The 17,766-nt window shown below is 41.1% G+C and overlaps 1 protein-coding gene across 1 annotated transcript in view; it reads left to right on the top strand.

Moving 5' to 3' along the window:
• Positions 1–6,150: 6,150 nt before the first annotated feature.
• ZGLP1 (zinc finger GATA like protein 1) overlaps positions 6,151–17,766 on the top strand; it is a 33,301-nt gene continuing 21,685 nt past the window's right edge. Inside the window, exon 1 of the mRNA XM_075205067.1 lies at positions 6,151–6,821. Within this exon, the coding sequence (XP_075061168.1) occupies positions 6,505–6,821 (317 nt within the window). The 5' untranslated portion in view covers positions 6,151–6,504. The remainder of the gene's footprint in view (positions 6,822–17,766) is intronic.

A 17,766-nucleotide genomic window follows, 5' to 3' on the forward strand; every position in this document is an offset into this window, starting at 1 on the left:
AGCTATGTCTGAGTTTAGCTCCATGAGAATCCTTGGGTGTATGCCACATTTCTTCCTTTGTCAGCCAAGTATTTAATGATAGGGTTTCACTTGTGGTTTTATGAATTACTCCTACCATTTGTTACTCTCTAGTAAATACTGAAGAAAAGAAAGTGTTTAATACCTCTTGCTTTTTCCTTTATCATTTATCAATTCACCCATCTCACTTCTTAGGGGTCCTATATTATAATTTTTTTTTATTATTTTTTTTTTATATCCTTTTGTCATTTATATACTTAAAACTTTTTGGGGTTTGTCTTTCTTTTGCAACTTTGGCTAAATTAGAAAATGAAACCCCAATCTAACGTTCTTTTTGGAATGTTTTTATATTCCTTGTACCTATGGAAGGACTCATCAGACCCTTTGACTTAAACAATTTAAATGTATGCTTCTTCCTTTGCATTTATTCCCTTACCTTTCTATTTAGCCCAGAAGTTCATTCCCATAGGAATGAATTTGTGTATGTTTCATCAACATTTTAAAGACAGCTCACTTTTCTTATGATTTTTTTCCCTTCAAAAACTATCCCAGTCTATGCTCTGTATAGACTCAATTACCATATTACAATTTGCCTTTTAAAGTCCTAGTTGATCCCTTGTACTGTTGCTGCTGGAAACTAATGTCAAATGAGACCATGTTATGATCAGTGTCCCTAAGTGTTCCCTTGCGTGAATATTTGATATTATGTCTACATTATTTGTTATTACTAGGTCCAGTATAGTCTGGTTCCTCTACTAATTGGGACATGCATGCTCAGAAACCTATTTCCCCTAGCTGTACTGCAGGTCTCAGTACTCCCAATTAATGCCCGGATAATTAAAATTCCCCATAATTAAAGCTTGACCTAGTTGTGTAGCCTTTTCAATTTTCTGTAGAAGTTGGGGTTCCTCATTCATACTGATATCTGGCGGGTTTACAGCATATCCCTAGCAGCAACTTCTCTGAACTTTTTCCTCCACTGGATATTTCCACCCCCAATGCCTCTATATTATCACCAATATTCTCGTATATAACTTCCTGAATACTTGGTTTTAACTCTGGCTTAATATAAAGATCTACTCCTTACCCCCTTTTATTTACCCAATCCATTTATTTTGTTAGAGTAAGGTTATATAACACAGTCCAAGTACTACCTGTTAGCAGTGTTGATCCAGAAGTAGACAAAAACAGCTTCCTCACTGAGGTTGTTTTTAATATAAAATGAAGACTGTCTTTTTTGGCAATATAAAGAATTGTCTGGAGCAGTCACCTTTTAATAATGCATTTTAATTACTAGAACTACATGTAGGCATACAAACCAGGTAATGAATAGCAATTAACACCACCTTTGTCAACTAACATAGTCTGACCTCCCTTGCAGCGACTAGGTTTAACAAAAAGAGGGCATAATGGCAACTGTGTATTGAGATGTGTAATGTTTACTCTAGTAAGATGTCAGGTCAGATAAATTGTATGCAAATCCCTGCTCCCCATCAACCACCCCTCTAGCTGCCCTTGTCCCTATACACACACTGAAGGCAGGTATTTCCTCCAGCCCCCCACCTAGAGATGGATATACACATGCTTCTTGCTACTGTATTAGGTACATCTGCTCTTAATACAAATATACAATGCACCAATTGTGGAAGCAACTTGATGCATATAAGTGGGGAGCCGTGGTCAAGAGGTTCAGTTGTCCAAACACTATAATCCGCTGGAGATGTGATCTAAACGACTTGGATTGTAGAATGACTGTTGGTGTCGGCAGCTTGGTTTGAGTATCTCTGAAACCATTGATCTCCTGGGCTTTTCACGCCAACCATTTGGAGTTAACAGAGAACTGTGCAAAAAGTATCCAGTGACCAGCAGTCCTGAGGCTGAAAACCTTATTCATGAGAGGTCAGAGGAAAAGGGCCAGACTGGGCCAAGCTGACAGGAACTCAAATCACCATGCGTTACAACAGTGGTGTACAGAAGAGCCTCTGAATGTACTGTGCATTGATGCTTGCAGCAGCAGAGGATCACACGAGGTTCCACTTCTGACTGCCAAAACCCCACCAGGAGACTGCTACAACAGTGGGTACAGGCTCCCGAAAATACTGGGCAGGTCAACATGGGAAAAATGTTGCATGGACTGCCTGCCAAATCTCAATTTCTGTTGCAACATACAGATGGTAGGGTCAGACTCTGCCTGGTGGTAAAAGGTTGTGGGGAATGTTTTCTTGGCAGCACACATTAGGCCCCTTAATACCAGTTGAATATTGTTTAAAATGCCACATCTTACCTGCATATTGTGAACCATGTGCATCCCTTTATGGCCACAGTCTACTGATATTTCCAATGGCTACTTTCAGCAGAATAACTATATATTGTATAATATTTCCTCTGACTGCACTGGTTCCTCAAACATTCAGCAATGAGATACTGGGTAGTCCAAACTTTGTACATCTTCAGATTATGACTTGTTGCATCAACTGTAAAGCTCTCAATAAACATTACCGTCTATATCTAATATTCTTATGTATGAGAAGGACATGGACTCGCACTCCATAAGCGACTGTGTTTACAGTAGCATGGTCAACAAGGTGCATTTTAGTTATCACACACATAACGAGCTAGTTATGGGTATAGTAATGCCCTTGGCTGTGGAGGACACAGTGTATGTGATATAAAACACTGTCCTCCACCTAGTAACAATAGAAAAGTAAATATTCACTGATCACCATTGAGCTCAGTAGGTGGTCTATAGATGGGGCCTAGAACAACGTTTGGGGTCGTGCACTCCAGTCTTCGGTGCTGCTGGGGGTGTGAGAGGAAATACTGTATTTTTCCATTAATAAGGTGCTACCATGTATAAGATGCACCTTAATTTTGAAAAAAAATATTACGGTAGCTGTAAAAAAAAAAAGACGGGGAGAGTGTAATACCCGGCTGCTCCGATTGTGATCAGAGCAGCCGGGCAGCACACTCTCCCTGCAATCTCCCCCCCCCCGCCACTGTGCCTCTGTCCCCCTCCTCCTGGTTCCCCGCTGCCACTGTGCCTGATCCCCGCTGCCACTCTGCCTGTCCCCCTCCTCCTGGATCCCCCCCGCTGCTCCTGTAACATTGCCCCGCTCCCCCCCTCGATCTCTCCCCCTGCATCCCCGCTACCCCTGTATAAGACGCACCCAGGTTTTAGACCCAACATTTTTGGGAAAAAGGTGTGTCTTATACATGGGGAAATACGGTAAGTGTGTATTTGATTGGGGGAGGTGGAGGTCATAAAAGAGATGAGTGTATTGGTTAGAAGTCTAATTGTTTAAAGTATAGGAATGAGTTAAGTTGGGTAAGAATATGGGTATTATAAGCCAGGAATAAGAATGATGAAACTGGCAAAAGATCTGAGTATACACTGAATTAGGATGGGAGATGTGACTGGAAAGACGTTGTGAATACAGGCGTAAGGGATATAGGTTAGCGGGTAGACATTTTAGTAGAGTATATGTGAAAATAGAAGTGAAAAATATCCCAGTGTTGTGAGGAAAGTAAAAAAACAGTAGCGCATATAGGTGACTTTTAGTACTTTGACGCATGTTAATCCAGAAGGATGAAGAGAGACGTAATAATGGGCAATACGGAGAACTAGGTAAGAAGAAGGTTGTGTAGGTCTGGGTGAAGGTACTGGAATAGGTGTGATAAGAAGACAATGTATAGATGGTAGTAAGATGTGACTATAGGGACAGGTATTCTAGGCTTAGGAGGCAGGCAATAAATAGTGTGTAAAATGAGCAACAAAGTATAAAGATGAACATACATATATACACACACACATTGAGATAGAGATTGATATATATCAAACTGTAATACAAATGTGTTTCATCACCAGTGTATGGATGGAAACTGTCCCCCAGCACCTCATCATGGAAAACGACTGGAGAAGACCCCCAGACATCGATCCATGGAACATTTAAGAACCACATACAGTGCTCCACGGCTAGGATAGGAAACGTAATGAGCTGTCTTAGGATACGGGGCTCACTTGCACATCTGTGAGGTTAAGATGCCCCCTACCTATTCTGCTACATAGTTTGGATATATAACCTGTACATATAACATAATAAGCTGCTTAGGATGTTCCTCTTTGTGGCTGCAACTACCACCATTTCCGTAAATTTTTGTGTGCTTGAACTACTTTAGACTAAACGCGCTGATCTTTGTCTAGATCAAAGTGGATACTGAAATCTTTACGGTAATCAGCAAACATTCCATAAATACGTTTCCATGATGTCAGTGTGAAGAACATACAAAACATTAGATTTTGGACTTTATTCAGTTCAAGCTGTTTTGGAGAAAAAAACTTTATTTTTGTTAGAAAGGAGACTGACATTTCGTACAAAGATTGTCCCACCAATAAAATATATAAATGTTGTTTAATTTCATTTTATTCAATTAGGAGAATTCAAAAAGCCAAGCCTGGAAGAGCTCAGGGTCAGCCGCACCTGAGACCGAGACCTGACCAGTTAGTCAGATAGGAAAAACCGTGCAAACATTCACAGGCCCAGAGCAATGCTGTATTGCAGTATATATATGGCATTTTCTTTCACTAAACACTGATATATTCAGTTATTACACAATGGTTTATGGCCACTATAGTAGAGGGAAGATGATAGGTCATAGAGGTGCCAAACAGCCAAATAGTTTCCGCAGATCCTGTATCCTCTTTCCTCTACGTTTACTGCCTATAGTAAAAATGACATATGTTATGCAAGGAACTGCATGTACCACTAAAGATCAGCTCTAACTGAATGATTATTTTTGCTAAATTTCCCCATTTGCAGCTATAAAATATGATTCTTTAGACTTCTTAAACGAAAAAGTTTTGATAAGTGAATATTCTTTACTATAGCTTGTAACTATTTGGACTGCATACTTTCACTCATCCAATTTACTTTTGACAAAGTTTGAGCAAGTTTTTTTTACATAAAGAACCTCTGTGCTCTGATATATCAATCAATATGAAAACTATAATTCATTATATACTTAGAGCAAACACTAACAGAAAAAAAGGTAATCATGTGCAAATAACAGCATAGATAGCAAAGTTGATTTAAATCAGTCTCCCATGACTAAAACATTTTATGAGCAATGAATAAACTTGTTTAGTTGTATATGAAAAAAAAATAAAATGAGCATAGGAAAGGGTTCTTTACTGTAAGGGTGTTAAAGCTGAGGGACTCCATACCACATGAAACAGCATATTCACTAAAATTTAAAAATGGGTGGATGCTCATCCCAAAACATAAGTCAGCATCTCCTACGTCACACCTCTTATCCAAACATGACAGGAGACACAAGCACTGCTATATAATTACTATAAAAACAAAAAAGTAGAAACCACTAGATTAATTTAAGTTAGTCTTAGAGAAGCTGGTTTTTGGGCCAAAACATATATATTACAAAAAAATTCTATTTACCTCAGGTTGCTTCATTATAGGCAAAAGTACAAATATGCAGCATCTAACCAGCAATTATTACCTTTGCTGGATCTACCACAAATGACTGAATTAAGGATAATGGCTGATTAGGAGTTATTTCACAAATACAACCTGATAGTGAATCATCAACTAAGCAAATAGGGACCTATAAAAATAAAGGATTTAAGACAAACTTTACCCAATATAATCATTTCAAGAGAAGTCAAAGGCATCGAAATACACAAAACTCCCAGCCAGTCCTCAAAGGCAAAAAAAAGTAGCCTGCAATTAGATCTTATTTACAGAAATGTATATGCAACCATGTCATACCTACAGGATACTTGTACAAACCAGTTTATGTGTCATTCCTATATAATACTTACACAAACCAGTTTATAGTTAAGAGGCCAGAATTTGACTAAAAACGTTTGTGGGGCAGATTAGATAGGATTACATAATGGTCAGTGAACCCCACATAGTCTCAAACTCCCCCCACCCAAAAAAAATATTTGATGGTATTTGGTATTGATATAAATAAATAATATATATATCATTTCTCTGCAGGGAGAAAAAAAGAAATGACTTCCCCTCCCTAAGTCCCCTTTATAACATGTGTCATGTGGGGGTTATAGGGGTGGGTCGTCTAAATCCCAGCAGGTGACTTTACTAATCACACATATTGCCTCCTTGCCCATTAACCTGTCAGCTGCTGACCACAACACAAACACATTTAACATTCAAATAGCACAACTCTGCCCTGACATCAGCTGAGGGTTAATGCTGGTAAAAGCATGTCTCCTAGCAGACAGGGTCATTTTAATACGACCCCATGGTCAAGACCATCATTTTACAAAAGAGATCGCGTGGAGGGAAGATTTTGCATTTGTGTTTTGCAAGATCTTATATACGATCAAGCAACTGAGACGGTGTTGGGGTTATTCCCAATCCTTATGGAATCAGGCCCTGAGGACGCCACATAGTATTATATCTATATAAATGACTCTCTCATAAAAATATCTAGCAATCTAGTGGCATGGAGGGGCTGCTGTTTGCTGATGGTGTCTATCCGGATTTTTCTCTGTTGAAAGAAGTTCTTTACCCGCTTTATTTCGAATCAGACCCGTGCAAAGTTGGAGGCAATGTGGAAAAAGATTGGAGTAAGCTGCTCGCATCGGCGCAGTACTGCGACGAGCCACACGGTGCCGCTGTTGGGCTGAAGAAATCGGGAATCTCAGGGTGCGGTTCTAATGTCAATCCCGCGGAAGAAGCACAAACCGCTCAAGCTGTGGAGACTGCACTGCAATGCCGCAGAAGGTCCAGCAGAGGGGGCAAGAAACGCAGTACTAACAGGTGTGCGGTGCATCCAATAGAGGGGGGACACAAGTTACTTGTAATAAAGTATTGGTGATTACAAGGCAGTGGTATTGGGTGGGCTGCTTGTATGTGTGGAGGGGTACAGAGGTAAGAGTACAGTCATCAGATGTTATTAATAGGACAATGTGATGAGATGGGGGTCACACAGGTTATGATGCTGCTGGTACTAGGAATCTATACAAATTGTAGACATACATATAGAAAATGGGGGGGGGGGGGGTAGAATAGTGTAGTACCCAACAGCACTGCAGATTACTGCTGTAGATTGATGTGCAGGAGAACTTGTGGCAGCAATAACTGCAGTGGTGTCTATGTACAACCTGCATATAACTGTGCAGTGGTGTCTATGTACAACCTGCATATAACTGTGCAGTATTGTCTATGTACAACCTGCATATAACTGTGCAGTATTGTCTATGTACAACCTGCATATAACTGTGCAGTATTGTCAATGTACAACCTGCAGTGCATATAACTGCAGTGTGTATCATGGATGCTGGACAGTCCCTATTACTGTATGCTGTATTATAATACCACTTAGATGTATGTGTACTCCTCAATGTATGAAATCCACGATTGTGTGTCACAGCTCACACAGGCATTGTGCTTCATTTAGTGTTTGTTGTCTTGTGGTGCAGTGTGTCTGTCTCTGGTGACTACACGTGTACGCTGGTGTTGTCTGTCTCTGGTGATAACACATGTAATCTGCTGTTGTACAGTGTGTACTGATGTTACACAGCTCCTGGGCTGCACAGTGTGTACTGATGTTACACAGCTCCTGGGCTGCACAGTGTGTACTGATGTTACACAGCTCCTGGGCTGCACAGTGTGTACTGGATGTTACACAGCTCCTGGGCTGCACAGTGTGTACTGGATGTTACACAGCTCCTGGGCTGCACAGTGTGTACTGGATGTTACACAGCTCCTGGGCTGCACAGTGTGTACTCCATGTTACACAGCTCCTGGGCTGCACAGTGTGTACTCCATGTTACACAGCTCCTGGGCTGCACAGTGTGTACTGGATGTTACACAGCTCCTGGGCTGCACAGTGTGTACTCCATGTTACACAGCTCCTGGGCTGCACAGTGTGTACTGGATGTTACACAGCTCCTGGGCTGCACAGTGTGTACTCCATGTTACACAGCTCCTGGGCTGCACAGTGTGTACTCCATGTTACACAGCTCCTGGGCTGCACAGTGTGTACTCCATGTTACACAGCTCCTGGGCTGCACAGTGTGTACTCCATGTTACACAGCTCCTGGGCTGCACAGTGTGTACTCCATGTTACACAGCTCCTGGGCTGCACAGTGTGTACTCCATGTTACACAGCTCCTGGGCTGCACAGTGTGTACTGATGTTACACAGCTCCTGGGCTGCACAGTGTGTACTGGATGTTACACAGCTCCTGGGCTGCACAGTGTGTACTGGATGTTACACAGCTCCTGGGCTGCACAGTGTGTACTGGATGTTACACAGCTCCTGGGCTGCACATTGTGTGTCTCTGGTGATTACACGTGTACTCTGGTGTTATACTGTATGTACTCCATGTTACACAGCTCCTGGGCTGCAGGGTCTCTAGTGTCTCTCTTGCGCTGTATCCTTCTTGTTACATTGTCTCCTGTGCAGCAGGTGTCTCGGGACGTGATCCCCCCGGAGCTCTCCATGTATCACACTGTATAATAGAATATATAGTAATAATAATGACCATCAGGTTATAACTACAGCAGTGCATGGGGTCAGCACAGCCCATCACACCCTTATTCCCGCTTTTATTTCCCGCTCAATTTCTCTTCCTTCTCCTTATACCCCTCGTGTCTGTGTACTGTGCACAATGCAGCAGTCCTGTGTGATTGGAATATAACGATGTGTGTGAGCTCTCTGCATACACGTATGTACCACACACAGGGGGTGTAAGTACAGGGACACTGGTGTGATCCTGTGACTGAGTGATGTGTGTGCTGGAGCCCTGGGAGATATTACTGTGCAGGGAAGAGAGATATACAGCTTGTTTACTCTCCTGCTAACACAACATAAACACATCTACACATAACTACACTGACACACACATCTATGTCTATACCAATGCTCCTCACTCCTGCATATAACTAGTGCTCCTCAGACACTTGGCTGCAGGTCATGTCCAATGGAGAGTGATGCACAGTGTATCTTGTGTGGTATTTTCTGCAGCCTGATGTTTTCCAGGCAGGCTGATAATAATAATAATAATAAATGAGATATTAGAAGCACTGCCTATGACCTAGGAGTGGCTGTGCACTCTCCCCTCAGGTTATGTGGGGGCCCTGTCTACGCCCAGTGTTTTGTTCCATGTTATAATGTTTCAATAATAACACACACTCATAAAACAATGTTTATTGTTATTTTTATTTGGAAACAAAAGAATACAAACCTAAAGTTATACAGAGGATAGATGGATATATCTATGTCCGCAATTGTTCCATAAATTAGAACAAACCAGCACCAGTCATGAAAACATCATCATGGGCATGATGTACTGAATCATTGGGCAGTGTATGAGTTTGTTTTGTATTTTATTTTCTTTTTTCATTAAAATACTAAAAAAAATTTCATGGCTGGTGCTGGTCTGTTCTAATATATGGAATAAATGTGGTTCTGTTTTTTTTGAAAATGGTCATTGCACGGTGTTGAGTAATTTTTGTTTTGAGTGCATCGTCATTTTTTTATTTATGTGTGTGTATATAATATACATTATATATAGTACTATGCACAAGTTTTAGACAGGTGTGGAAAAATGCTGCAGAGTAAGGATGCTTTCAAAAATAGACGGTTTAGTTTTTTCATTTTTATCAATTAACAAAATGCAAAGTGAACGAACAGAAAATAAATCTAAATCAAATCAATATTTAGTGTGATCACCCTTTGCCTTCAAAACATCATCAATGCTTCAACTCTTCTAGGGACACTTGCACACAGTTTTTGAAGGAACTCGGCAGGGAGGTTGTTCCAAACATCTTGGAGAACTGACCACAGATCTTCTGTGGATGTAGGCTCAAATCCTTCTGTCTCTTCATGTAATCCCAGACAGACTCAATGATGTTGAGATCATGGCTCTGTGGGGACCATATCATCACTTCCAGGACTCCTTGTTCTTCTTTACGCTGAAGATAGTTCTTAATAACATTGGCTGTATGTTTGGGGTCCTTGTCCCGCTGCAGAATAAATTTGACACAATCAGACATGTCCCTGATGGTATTGCATGATGGATAAGTACCTGCATGTATTTCTCAGCATTGAGGACACCATTAATCCTGAGCAAATCCCCAACTCCATTTGCTGAAATGCAGCCCCAAGCTTGCAAGGAACCTCCACCATGCCTCACTGTTACCTGCAGACACTCATTATTGTACCACGCTCGCTCTATCTATCTATCTATGAGACTACCCTGCCACAAGTTTTATATTGTATCCCTAAAAACGTGTGATGATTTCCCTACCTCATGAGACATTGCTGAAAACTCTGGAGGGAGTGTGAAAAAAAACTTGGCGCTGCAGCCGAGAGCATCCATTCAGATTTTTGTTTTAATTTTGGAAAATATACTAGAGAAATTACACAATCTAATTGATTGGTGTTACAGCACCAAAATGACAGAATTTGATTGCTTGCAGTGGGGTACTTGTCCCTCTTGATGTTTCTTGCTGGCATTACAATATATACCATGTTTCGATTCCACTCATTTAAGCTGATTTAAAGTAAGGTGCAAAACTTACCTGGGGTGCAGAATTTTCAACTGATCAAACCATGTTGCACTACAAGGTTTGCAAATGCGACATATTTTTTTTTTTTAAATGTTTTTATTTTATTTTTTTTTTAAATGTTTTTTTAATTTTTTTTTGGGCATACAGGGCAAAAACTCAATGCTCTTGCGTGGTGCATACACATACTAGTTTTTTTAGAGTTGGGCTAGGCCACGCCCCCTAACAAATCTATACTGGGATGTATGTTTTACACTCTCTGCAACCCAATCTTGTTTTCTATAAGACATCTTGCATTTCAGATTTAGTGGTTCTAGTAGTGACTGCGATCTATTTAGCCATCTGTCATATACATTTTAGTGTAAACCTCTGCTTATGATTCACGCATATAATATGTTTGATAGGACATAATAGTTATTACTAGTTGACAAGTTACAGTGCTTGGCTTGCTGCCATAATTTTGGCTAGTGTGTTATACAGCATGAAATGGCTTGTTGATACTAAGCATGGAAATATACAACTAACCTGTTGGAATTCAGCTTTATAATGCATGGTTCTGTGCATATAGGTGCTGACAGAGCTTGAAAATGAGCAATTATCCCAAAATTCATCTAGACAGAACGCCACAATTTTATTATTATTATTATTATTATTATTATTATTATTATTATTATTATTACCCTGTTGGTCCTAGCATGCCTTGTTAATTATTGTTCCTATGCATGGAAAAAAAACACTTAAACTTATCAGCTTCGCTGCATCATCACTTTGTAGACAGCTGGAGCAAATGCTAAAAAATTAGGCTAGGTCTACATGGGTGATTTTGAGTGGAGATAATTATTGTCATGAGATTAATCACTTAAGAAGTGAAGCCCAGACCTTCTCCCTGAGCACAAGAAATCCTGTGATGTCAGAATGATCCAGTATAGGGAAGATCTTTGTTTAACTTATACACAAATCAGCCACAACAATAAAACCACCTGCCTAATATTGTGTAGGTCCCTCTCATGCCGCCAAAACATCTCTGAACCATCGAGGTATGGACCTCCGAGACCACTGAAAAGTGTCCTGTGATATCTGCCACCAAGATATTAGCAACAGATCCTTTAAGTCCTGTAATACCCCATTCATACTGCACCAAAACCTGGGTTTTTGCTGGGGAAAGTCCAGATGACCCTGGTCGAGGTGCAGTATGAATGGTCCCAGATCTAATTCCCGGGTCATCAGACCTGGGTCTTTTGGTAGGGTAATTCACGGGTCTGCCCCAGGAAGCCGGCACTATGAATCATGCGACCCGGGTTTTTCAGATAGGAGGACATTAGTTCCTGCCTCCGTGTTGTATGTTTATCATGTTTAATTATTAAATGGAATTATACTATGAATATTTCGTTTTTTATCATGTGATGATCGTTTGAGTGGTCTGGACAGAGATTTCCATTCATGAACAGATGTGATTTGATTCGCTGTTTTAACGAGGAATCTTGTAAGCAGACCCCCTGAGGGGGACCCCTTTACGTGGTTTTCATTTAATTTCACCATATGGATTAGACACACTTGAAGGAGGTATAAATCCCATGGGACACTTTCATACATTATCTTTCACATCCATGTTTGTGTTGCAATACTACTCTATATATGTTTATTGTTTTATTATAGTACCTCCATGGGATTATTGATTCCATATGAAGAACGTTGTCTATGTGTGATCCACTTAGCGCTGTGAGGTATACTACTTTTTCTTGTTGCATTGTCTTTTTGGGAAGTTGGTGGTCTCTCCTGTATACCTGGGCAGCTTTGAGGGTCGCATTAGCGCCCACTCCTGTTACATTTCTATTTTCTGAGATCAATGTTATTCACTTCACTTGTTAGTGGTTTTAATGTTGTGGCTGATCGGTGTTTATGAAAATGATGTGTCCTAGATTCTCAAGCCCATACCGAGAGGCACCCCAAAATGAAATGGTTCAAAGTGTTGGTATTAATACATAATGCTTTTAAATCTTCATTTATTGAATCATTAAAAACATTTCCAGTAGAGGATGTAGTTAGAGGTGCTATAAAATCCATGAAACGCGACAAGCTCCCGAGCCCCGATGGCTTCACGCATGGTTTTTACTCCTTTTTCCAGAACGAGCTGACCCCCGTCCTAACTACATTATTTAATTCAACCACCAGAGACGCATTACTGCCTGCAAAAATGCTTGAGGCACAAATAATTACCATCCCTAAACCGGGCAAAGACCCATCCCACTGACATAACTACTGTCCCATTGAGCTCCTTAACTCTGATCTAAAAAATTTTGCTAGGTTGATTGGCTAAACCCCATTCTCACACAACTGATGCATCTGGATCAGGTGGGGTTTGTGCCTGGCAGACAGGCACCAAAGAATACAAGGAGGGTCCTAAGCATTATTGATACAATTATCACCAGTTCTGTCCCTTTGCTGCTGCTATCACTCGACGCCGAAAAGGCATTTAATAGGATCAACTGGGAATATATGACTGCTGTTCAAACCAAATTTGGGTTTGGTGGATTTTTTTTCTCCCAAGTCATCTCAACCCTGTACACTACTTCTTCGGCCAGGGTCTTCAGCAATGGGTTCCTTTCCTCCTTCTTTTAGATCACCAACGGCACCAGACAGGGATGTCCCCTCTCCCCACTAATTTTCACGTTGGTATTGGAACTCTAGACGAAGATTAAACTCGGTGATGCAGTCGAGGGGACACATGTGGGGGCCAGTCACCACAAACTCTGCTTCTTCGCAGATGTTCTCCTATTTATTATGGATCCTGAATCCTCCTTTCCTGCATTTCCTGAATCCTGCAGGACTTTTCAGAGGCCTCTTACTATAAGCTTAATACCTCCAAATCAGAGCATTGGGGTGGCCCTCCTGCAGGTCTCCCTCCTGTCCCTTAAATTCGTATACAAATTCCAATGGTGCCCCACATCGGACATATCTAGGCATACGCATTCCCCCTGGATCCTCTATCATTCATTGAGTGTAATTACCTGCTGAGACAGTTTGATACACTTAATCCTGGGCTAATTATGAGGTCTCTTGGCAGGAAAGGGTGGCTGCTCTGAAAATAATGTTGATTCCATGATGTTGTGTTTGTTCCGATTCATCCCCTACCTTGTCCCCTTGTCTCTCCTCAATAAATTTTATAACTTTGCATTTCGTTTTATTTGGCATTATAAACGCCCTAGAATAGCTAGAGAGCGAATGTTTCATTCTAAGTTGAAAGGTGGTCTGGCCACACTAAAATTGAAAGCTTATCAGCACGGTACCCTACTAGATCAACTCGGGGACTAGCAGGCCCCTTCCGCGCTCAAACCTTGGCCCACCATAGAATGCCACAACTCTCCATTCCTGTGGGCAGACATCCTGTGGTTGGATAGACCCAGTTGACCGGTCTCTGTAACTACTCTACGTAGTATCAGAGACTCTCTTAATGTTTGGGATAAGATGATGCTCTTGTTCCCAGACTCTCCTCTTCCCTCCTCTAATCTAGTGTGCAGGATCTTCTGGAAAGAAGCTCACTTCCCCCCTTCTCCCAGTTGCAAGCCAAGGCTTTTATAAGTATCTCCGGATCAGACACTGGGTGCAATCTTACCCATCACATCACCCACCATTGAAGCCTGGGAACCTAGGACCTATGTAATCATTTAAAAAACATAGTGTAGCTCGGTAACGGTATGTTCGTATTTTCAGCACTTGGTGCATCCTAAGTAACGGTTCACATAATAGACATGAGTGGAGTACACTGACTACCCTAATCCATTCTAATCTGACACCTACACACCCATCCTTTTAAACAATATGCATATGATATTATGGATGTTTTACAAAAATTAGATAACCATCCAGGCTCTGTATTGCTGTATTCCACATGATATATGAATGATGGTTTTGGGTGAAAGCTATTTAGCACTTCTCGCAAAAAGAACTTGTATTATCTTTCTTGAAGTTTGTACTGGCTCACTACTATTTCTGGTTTGCAGGCAAGCTATACCACCAGCACAGGGGGACTGCAATGGGAACTAGTTGTGCCCCAATGTATGCTAATGCATTCCTGGATTGAATAGAATGAATAGGCTTCAATGATGATTGTGCATCATGGTCATCTAAAATTTCACTTTTGCTAAGATACATTGACGATATCCTAAAATCACTCCAAGTTGAGCTCCTTTTTTAAAAAAAATATATACTTTGAGCGTTAAGTTCACCAGTAAGTCAGATTGCCTTCCTATATTAAAATGTAAGAAAAGTACTGTCAGGTCTTCAGATCCTATGATATTTCGGAAATTAACGGTAATATGATGGGATTGCACATCCCCTAAGGCCAAAGAACTGCAGACAATATTTTTGGAAAAATGCATATCAGGAAGATGTTAAAACACAAAGATCTAATTTATTGATCCCTAAGAATCCACAATCTAAGCCATTATCACAGGTACTGGGAGCTGGCCCTTTTGTAGCGTTTAATGCTTGGGGAAATTACTCTGATTGCTGTTAGATATAACTTGTGAATGCAGCAACTTGTCAGTGCATGATATTAATGGCTGATTCCTTTATATACATAATTAGGATTTGGGCTCTGCACCATTTAAATTTTGCTATTTATAATTACTTAGTGTTTAATGAGCCATATATAGTCAGTTGTCATTGTGAAATAATATTAAGCTGAACTATCACATGTTCATATGTATTTTTTTTAAAGGTGTGTGATTGGGGCAGTCCGTGTACTCGCTTCATGCCTTTTATGTGAAGTATTATGGTAGTAAATGCAGGATTTCTAGTGGGGTGGGGATTCCAAGTGCTTGCATTGCGGTATCATAACAGAACTGTTGCCGACATCTCAGAACAGTGGTAGCATCTCAGCAGAATGGCTCCTTACTGATACATTGTAACAGTCAGCATGTTCTATCTTCAAGAGTAAGCAACAGGTGCGTGATGAATACACAGACTGCTGTATGCAGTGACCAGGAAACCGTTCTCTACTTGGAATGTTCTGCTCACTGGGTAGTGTTGACGGGGGGGGGGGCGTGTAGGCTCTTCAGTGGTGGTCCCCAGTGCTGCCGACATCAGGAGATGGTGAATCATAGTTGTCCAGAAACCCCTCTTTGAGTGTATTAAATGGGATTCACCTGGCTAGATAGATTTAACTGAACAAATGTGGCAAGGTATATAGTAAGACCAAAAAGCTACAAATTTTATTTGGCATAACATTAAAAAGTCACCAATCGCACCCATTACATGGTTCATGAGCATTAATGCATTGAATAGACACTGTATTGGGTGCATTTAATAAGAAATAAGTAAATTTTAAAATAAGTATTAACATTTTGTGTGAATACCAAAGCTTTGAACCTTTGCCAAACAAGCTGATTTTTCTCTCGTCGGCACCAGTACATTATATCTCCCAACATTCTGCATCTTGGAATCAGGACAAGGACACTCCCCACTCCATAAGGTGTCTTCGCTGTGTCATGTTGGGTGCCTGCTACTTCCCGGCTGCCCGAATACCTCTGCCCTTCCCTAAATCCCCCCTTTGCATTGGCAACCACACAGCAATGGTAGGTGCACTCGGCACCGTGCACTGCTGTGCAGACATACCTCCCACCAACATCCCGACAATCGGGACAACAGTACAGTCCTTTAAATTTCGGACTGTTCAGAGGTATGAAAAATTCAATATAATTTGTAACTAACGATACTTTATGTGACAGCTGCTGTTACATCCAAATTACACTGACTCTACCAATTGTGACAATAGGGAACATTTCCTGCCTAGAATCGTCTAAAATCATTGATTAGTCTATGGATGAGATCATGACGTTCATGGAGGAGATTAAATTGTCCTCCCATGGATCCCCCCCTAGTTCTGGCTGCTTGCCAAGTTATATTGCAGTGTCCTCATGTCTGTCTCCTACGACCTTGTTGTTATGTCTTAAGTTGAATCCTTCACTGCCTAATGTTGGTAATGATAGCTTGTAATCATCCATGGAGACATTATTATGCGTAGTTGTATTCATATCACTGTTATTATTAATATTTGTCATAATACTTATTGTTATCATGTATGCCCTATCTGTAAGATGACTTACCAGTGCTACGGAATCTGTGGCTTCTTATAAATAAACAATGGTGATGATGTATAGAGTAGGGAGGGAGATGGTGGGGCTCAGGCCACTATGCGTTCAAACTGAATTTACGCATATTGACTGAAACTTTCAGCACATAAGTGGATACATAAAGATTGACGGATGTCCCTAGAACTTTTCAATAATAAGCTATTATACTTTGTTTTCCTTTAGGGGGGAATAAAGAATTTCAGATATAAGGAAAGGCAAACACTTTACAGTTCTTTCAATACAGAACAGCTGTTTTTGAAAGTATTTGTTATTTTTAGATGTTTTAAATGTCAAGGGTATTTTTATCATAGAAAATACAAAATTACACAACTGACAAGCTGAAAAAGATATATCGCAAAGAATGTTTAAATGACCTTGTACATACTTACAAAAGATGGGTAAACTCCTGTTACTTATACTTCGCTCACTCTGCCGCCCTGGCAATATCCCAGATTTTTGAAACCGGGATATTGCCGTGTCAAAGAGCATCCCAGCTCATCAGACCCCCTTCACACTGCACCTTGACAGCCCGTTCATACTGAACCCGGGTCTGCCCTGGTAATAAGTGTCAGTCATCACAAGAGGAGCTTTGATTGGCTGACAAGGACGAGGTCATTTAAAGGGGACTTTTTTTTTTTGCACACAAAGATGAGGCCAAAGTGGGCGGTGACCAGGGTCGGACTTGCCTGCCGGTGTATTCCCTGGTGGGCCCCGACGCCTTGATGGTTCCGTCCTCTTTGTTGGAGGGGCAGACCAGGGTTCTAAAAAAAAACCAAAAAGTTACTTGATCGCATCGTCGGCGCCCCTCAATGCAAAGAGGAGCCAGCAAGCAAGCAAGAAGTCAGAAAAGAACGAGAGAGGAACAGAGAAGATGGAAGCCAATAAAGATAAGTAAAGGAACCAAGTCATGGGGGGGAAAGCAGAATGGTAAAGTGCGATGAAGGGGGGGGGGCAGGATGGCACGGAGGGATAAAGGGGGGGTGGGAAGCAGGATGGCACAGAGGGATGAAGGTGGATGGGAAGCAGGATGGCACAAAGGGATGAAGGGGGATGGGA

Source organism: Mixophyes fleayi, chromosome 4, assembly GCF_038048845.1.
Source record: "Mixophyes fleayi isolate aMixFle1 chromosome 4, aMixFle1.hap1, whole genome shotgun sequence".
Classification (NCBI taxonomy): Eukaryota; Metazoa; Chordata; class Amphibia; order Anura; family Limnodynastidae; genus Mixophyes; species Mixophyes fleayi.